A 7,307-nucleotide genomic window follows, 5' to 3' on the forward strand; every position below is an offset into this window, starting at 1 on the left:
GTGTTTTAAAGTGGAGGAGAAAAGGGAGAAATAATGGTTAGAGCTTGTGGACTCATACCATAGATCCTCATCATTTACTAAGATGATGGATGAGCAAGATGATGAGATGTGCCATATTAACCTGGCTTTAGGTTGGAAGAGGGGAGTCGAAGATGTTAATGGCATGTATCCGGACGTTGTCAACCCGAGTCTCCTATCTTGTCCTTGGGAATTACCTGTTATGGACCTATCCGGGCAGGCCTCCGAGTCTGTGCTTGAGACTCCCCGTATGCGGTTTCAATCCAGTTCTGGCCGCGGGGGTTCCGGTTCTAAGGGTAAGGCCCCTTCGGGTAGCCCCAACTTCCAAGCACCTATTTATGGGAGAATTAGGGAGCCAGTTGCAGGGAGCAGCAACTCCTCCTCCGAGGCAGGTTCAGATGAGGAAGAGGATGAGGGAGCGGGGAATAGCGAGGGGGAGGACTCTTCTGAAGAGTAGTTATTATGGCCTTGCATGGCTTTGGTTGCCGTATGTGTCCATATTTTCAGACTTTATTTATTCGGATTATATCGACTTGTATCCTACTGGTCCTTCAGGACTTAACTTATGATCCTTTGAGATCTTTATTTATGCATTCTGTTTGATTTTGTTTCATACTTGTCTTTTTATTTTTGGCATTTGGTCCTTCGGGACTTGCATTCTTTAGATGCTCGTACTTAAATAAATTGGTAGACAAGATGATAGAAATAAACTTGCATAAATAGATAATATCTCTGAACCCCCAAAATGGGTTCAACCCTTACATAAAATGGTTTTGTCGATGTTATTCATAAAATTAATAGTAATTACTTAGAACATATCACATACGTCCTAAATATAATAAACCTTCAGGTTTGAAGCATGCCAAGTGCGGGGCACTTCGTCATCGTTCAGGCTCCCCAACTTGTAGGATCCTCGTCCTGATTTCTTCCTGACCTTATAAGACCCTTCCCAGTTAGGGGCTAGATTTCCTCTCTCCCTGACTCATGATGCCTCAATCTACCCTAGAACCAAGTCTCCTTGCCGAAAGAACCTTTTTTAACCTTTCTATTATAATAGAGGGAGGCTCTTCATTGATACTCTGCATTACGGGTTGTTGGCCTCATCTCTGACCTTGTCAATGAGATCGAGAGCAAGCTTCTTGCCTTCTTCGTTGGTCTCTGGTTCATAAGCTTCGATCCTAGGTGATCCATGGGTGATCTCGAGGGGCACCACGGCCTCGGCTCCGTAAGCCAGCATAAATGGGGTAACTTCAGTAGTCACTTTACAGGTGGTGTGATATGCCCATAGTATAGGCAGCAACTCATCTTCCCAAGTATTTCTTGAGCTTTCAACCCTTTTCTTAAGTCCATCAAGGATGATTATGTTATCAACTTCCGCCTTCCCATTTGCTTGTGGGTGTGCAACCGAGGTGAAGCGAAGCTCTATACTGTTATCATCGTAATACTCTATGAATTATGTATTATCAAATTATCGCCCATTATCCGTGACAAGGATTCCTGGGATCCCAAATCGTCATATCACATTCTCCAAGAAGAATAGGGCAATTTTCTTGGTGGTTATCTTGGCTAGTGCCCTAGCCTCAATCCACTGTGAAGTAGTCTATGGCTACCACAATGAACTTCCTCTGTCCCGAGGCTATAGGGAATGATCCAAGTATATTCATTCCCCCCATTGTAAAAGGGATGGATGTGCTAATAGATGTAAGCCTCTCCAGGGGCTTTCGTACTATCGGAGCATGCCTCTGGAACATGTAACATTTCTTCACATAAGCCTTTGCATCAACTAGCATAATTGGCCAGTAGAATTCCAATCGAGTTATCTTGTAAGTGAGGGACCTGCCCCCCAATTATTGTCCACAAATCCCTTCATGGGCTTCTTTAAGTGCCTCCAATGCTTCAAGAGGTCTCAAGCACTTCAGATATGGAATAACAAAGGTCCTTTTTTAAAGAAGACCTCCAATCAATGAATATCTCAATGCTCTCACCGGTAGCTTGCGTGCCTCCTGGGCATCATCGGGGAGCCATCCAGTTTCAAGGTGGGTTTTGATCGGGTCTATCCAACAACTTGCCACACCAACCGGTGCTATCAGATTTATGACATGAATAATAGAGGTCTTCAGGACTTGGAAGTAGATACTTCTTGAATAGTTCTTGATTTCGGATGAGGCGAATTGGGATAGGGTATCAGCCATAGTGTTCTCCTCTCTCGGAACATGATCTGCGTACTATTCATCAAACTGAGTCAGTATTCCCTTCATGACTCTCAGGTACTTGGTCATAGTATCATCTTTGGCCTCAAACTCTCGATTAACTTAAGCAACTACAAGTCTTGAGTCTCCACAGACCTTCAGGTTTTTGGCCCTCATGACTCTAGCCAAGCCTAAGCCGGCTATCAATGCTTCGTATTCTACTTTATAGTTCGTAGTTAGAAAGTCCAACTTCAAATTATACTCAGTCACGAACCCATTAGTGCTTTGCAAGACTAGGCCTGCACCACTAGATTTTATTTTGGATGCTCCGTCAAAATGGAGAACCCAATACTCTTTTAAGGGCGTTTCTTTATCCTTCTCTTTCTTTCTTCCTTTTGGGGTTACTATCTCTTTCCCCCGACTTCTTGGTTGTTAATGGTGCATTCAACCACGAAGTCTGCTAAGGCCTGAGCCTTGATGGCCATTCGAGGCTTGTACATGATGTAAAATTCTCCTAACTCAATTCCCTACTTGATGAGCCTTCCACTGGCCTTCGGGCTATGAAGAATGTTCCTCAAGGGTTGGTCCGTCAAGACTTCGATTTTGTGAGCCTAGAAGTATGGTCTCAACTTCCTCGAGGATGTGATGACGGTAAGTGCAAATTTCTCTTGGTGGAGTAATTCAATTCTGCTCCATGGAAAACTTGCTTACATAGTATACAGGCTTCTGGAATTTATGTTCTTCCTTTATGAGGACTGCACTCACGGTTTGTTCAGATACCACTAGGTACAAATTAAGGGTGTCCTCCGGACTTAGTTTGGCCAACAACGGGGCTTCAGTCATGTACTTCTTTAGCTGTTCAAAGGCATCTTGGCTCTCAGCTATTCGTTCAAAATTCTTCACCTTCTTAAGGATTTTATAAAAGGGAAGGCATTTATCCCTAGACTTGGAGATGAACCTCCCTAGATCTGTGATTCTTCGCGTCAGCTTCTGAATGTCCTTGATGGAGCGTGGTGGCTCCATGTCTAGGATGACTTTGATCTTGTCCGGGTTGGCCTTTATTCCCCTATTTGAGACCATATGACCCAAACATTTTCCAGACCCAACACCAAAAGCACACTTGGTGGGGGTTTAACATCATCTTGTGGTACCTCAGCACTTCAAATGCCTCTCTGAGGTGACTAATATGATCGGCCTTTCTTAGGATTTTTACTAACATGTCATCAACATAGACCTCCATGGTTCTCCCAAATAGATGGGAAAGTATCTTATTTACTAACCTTCGGTAAGTAGCTCCTGCATTCTTTAGTACAAAAGCCATAACAAGATAACAAAAGACACCAAAGTCAATTATGAATGATACCTTGGAGGTGTCATCCTCGTGCATTTTAATCTGATTGTAACCGCTGAAGCCATCCATAAAATTTAGCATCTCGTGTCCAGCAGTGGCATAGATTAGGGTATCAATTCTTGGTAGGGGTAGCAGTCCTTGGGACAAGCATCATTCAAGTCAGTGAAGTCAATGCACATCCTCCACTTCCCTTTGGCCTTCTTAACCATTACGGGGTTGGCCAACCACTTAGGGAATTGCACATCCTCAATGAATCCAGCTTCTAGGAGCTTCTTAACCTCCTGTTTAATGGCTTCCAGCCTATCAAGGGCATAAGTTCTCTTCTTCAGCTTCACAACCTTTCGAGTTGGATAAATATTCAGCCTATGAGTTATAAGGTTAGGGTCAATCCCAGACATATCAACTGCTATCCAGTAAAACACATCACTATTCTTTTATAGGAAAGTTGTCAATTGGCCCTTCAGGGGCTTGTCTAAAGATGCTCCAATATACGTAACTTTCTCCGGGTCTAAGGGGACTAGAGGAATTGGGACCAAGTCCTCTGCTGGTTTCCCGCGAAGTTCATCATTTTGTTCGCTGTAATTCATCAAGCGTACACGATCACAAGTAGTATAAGATATAAGTCAAGTTCGTTCCCACAGGGACTGGTTTAGGTTAAGTTCAGATTATGCACTTATGCAACAATGTATAGTTATCGTTCAATGCTAAGACAAATAACAAATTGAGTTTCGATATAACTAAGAGATTATACTAAATAACATGAACTAAGAGAATTAAGATTGAATTACTTATACGAGAATAAACATGGGATTCTAACTTCATTAAATACTTCATCCAAAGTTATGTCTTTTACCCTTAGCATGCGATGGTGATGACAGCTAATCAGATAACACGAAATTAGGATACGCCAACTTTCGTTATATATATACCCTACTATCAAATATCCACAATTAAGATAAAAGTTGAATAGACACCAATTATGCTTAGTCCCTATATGTCTATAAAGATTGAAAATATAACAGTTTAAGAACAAGTTATCTATCGTGATTACATAGGGTGAATAAGATGGTTAAAATTACCCATGAATTATACATGTCAATTCATACATAAACCTATGCTAGCATGGCAAGTTCTAAACCTCTATATTCACTTTCGCTTTAATAGAGATTAACAAACAATCTTAGATGTTAGCTACGCATCAAAGACGGATAAGCACAACCAAACTAGGAAATCATAAATCACCACACACAAAGATTATAAAACAATTAACTATTAAAATCCATAAATAAATCCGTTAGAACCCCATAAAAATGGTTAGTTCATAATCAAACTCATCGTCACCATGGGTTCCAATAAAAACATGATAATAAATAATATAAGAGTACTAGGGTTTAAAGACAAATCGAAAACAAGCATCCAAAGTATCAATTATATTGAAGAATACAAAAGTCTTCTTCTCAATAGTCGTCTTGTGCTCTTTAGGTCTTCATATTGCTCTCCCTTGGCTCCTTCTTCTTAAAAACGAATTATTATCGATATATATATATATATGCTTCTGGACGACCTGGGCCCTCAAAATCATCAAATTCAAGTAAAATCAGGATTCTGCTACAAGACTCAGGCGCAACCGCCCCACACTCCGCGCAGGCGCGCGCACATCTGTAAACCTGGTGCGGCCGCCCCGCTCTCCCGCGCGGGCGCGCCGTGCCTCTGGATTTTTCTTCATTTTCTTGTTTCTGTTGTAACCTGAGTTTCGTTCGTCAGAATTTGGCGATTCAATAGTCCACGCGAAGCTATCGAGATGCTCTTTAAGATGAACATGGCCTAGGATTCCAATTCTGATCTCTTTTCAGCATATTTCCTTGAAAAGCTCATTTACTCATCCAACTAATGCCTGTAATGCAAAAACATAAAAACACATCAAAAATACCAATAACTTGAGTCCAAAACACCAAATTAAGCCTGTGACAAAGCGTTCCAAGTAGATATAAAATCCACTTATCACACCCCCAAACTTGAATCGATGCATGTCCTCAAGCATAAACAGACTCAAAAACTAAAAAAAACCTGATGCATGAATGCAACTACGTGAATGCAACTAAATGATAATGCAATTGATCCCCTCAGAATAACCATAACCAACCAACAAGCGAATGCCTCTAAGAATGCAATGACTTAAAATAAAGTTCGAATAAACCCCACAAACTAACTCACAAACGAGAAACATGCGTATGTGGATGCTTAACAAATATAATCTCGATACTAATCAATAAAAATAACTTATCTCTCATCAAAACAATCACAAGTTTATAAACAGAATAGACGTTAAACGCATAATGACTCACAACACCTCCTTCCTACTAGAGTTATACAAGGATTCATGCTAGTATTGAACACATAACTAAAATGCTTATTTGACTATGCAATGAGTGAAGTCCCAAAAGACTTATGTAATAATACCCATGTAGCAAACGTTAGGGTAGCGGATCTCAGACTATAAAAGCCTTAGGTCACTAGGCACAAAGTCCCCTAGAACTTAATAACTCGAGTATTAAAGAGCTCACTCTTGATCAATTATGCATAAACACATACTTTTTTCTTTTCATCCTTTTTCTCTTTTTTTCTTTTTTTTTTCTTTTCTCAACAATTTCTGAATGAGTGCATTTCGCTCCATCTCATTCAACCCTAGAATACTCATAAAAATATGAGCCGACTACTAGCCATTTGACGCCTAGCCTTATTCACAACTAGCAATGAAATCCAAGTTTTTCTCCAATTTTAAAATTCAGTGTTCTTTTGCCATTAAGAGAATACAAAAAATTCTAAATATAAAGAAGTGATTAAATCTCAAAAAATAAACAAATATAATCTAGATCTAGATCAAAAGTAATCCTATAAGACTTTGTGAACAATTTTTCTGGCATGCAATCAATTCATTAGACTTAAATAACCCTCTATTCGTTATCACCACACTCAAATTAACATCAACTTATCAATCAGAAATAGCTCAACCTAATGGATCATGTTATATGCATTCAAATGCAACTATATGAACTCACATAAAAACACAAACACATATGTCCTATATGAACAATCATGTAAAAAATATGAATGAAATACTACTAAACATGCAACATAAATCTATATGAATCTATATGGACACGCACAACTAATCCTTATATTATCACCCCCGAACTTAAATTTTTCAATATCCTCATTGAAGGTAATAATAAGGATTTCAGGCATACCTAGTTATCAGAAAGATCACCATCCTCGGGTGGAATATCAAGTGGCAGATACACAGAATCAACACCAAACACCGGCCAATCAACCTCAATACCAGTGGCTCGAAAAGCAGTGCACAAAGCCTGTGTCAAGTCGGCCGCAAAACGACTGTGAATGTCGCACATCGCATTCATGCGTCTGGCCAATCTCCGAAACTGCGCATCGCCAAGCCCAGAACCATCTCTTGCCTCCTCCTGAGCACGCGAAGAACTAGCCTCTCCACGAGAGGCTCTCCAAGCTGCATGCCTAGCCGGAGAAGAACCACCAGCATAAGTCTGATCGGCTGGATGGCCTCCTGGAAGATGGTCATAAGTATAGCCCAGACCTTCGCATCATCTTTTCCACCATACCACTCCTACATAACTGAGATCGTGGAGCTATCAATAAGAGCGCTCGACATCTGCAACTGCACCAACTCGGGCCAACGGATACCAACCGAAACTCAAAGCTTCGTCTAATAGAGG

At 40.7% G+C, this 7,307-nt stretch overlaps 1 protein-coding gene across 1 annotated transcript; it reads right to left on the reverse strand.

Moving 5' to 3' along the window:
* Positions 1–1,102: 1,102 nt before the first annotated feature.
* LOC141665512 (uncharacterized) lies at positions 1,103–3,639 on the reverse strand. Its single transcript, XM_074471499.1, has 3 exons — positions 3,571–3,639; positions 3,488–3,503; positions 1,103–1,464 (listed from the first exon to the last, which is right to left on the reverse strand). Exons 1-3 carry the CDS (start codon positions 3,637–3,639, stop codon positions 1,103–1,105), a joined length of 447 nt encoding a protein of 148 aa, XP_074327600.1.
* Positions 3,640–7,307: the final 3,668 nt, after the last annotated feature.

The sequence above is a fragment of the Apium graveolens genome, chromosome 6, assembly GCF_009905375.1.
Source record: "Apium graveolens cultivar Ventura chromosome 6, ASM990537v1, whole genome shotgun sequence".
Lineage (NCBI taxonomy): Eukaryota > Viridiplantae > Streptophyta > Magnoliopsida > Apiales > Apiaceae > Apium > Apium graveolens.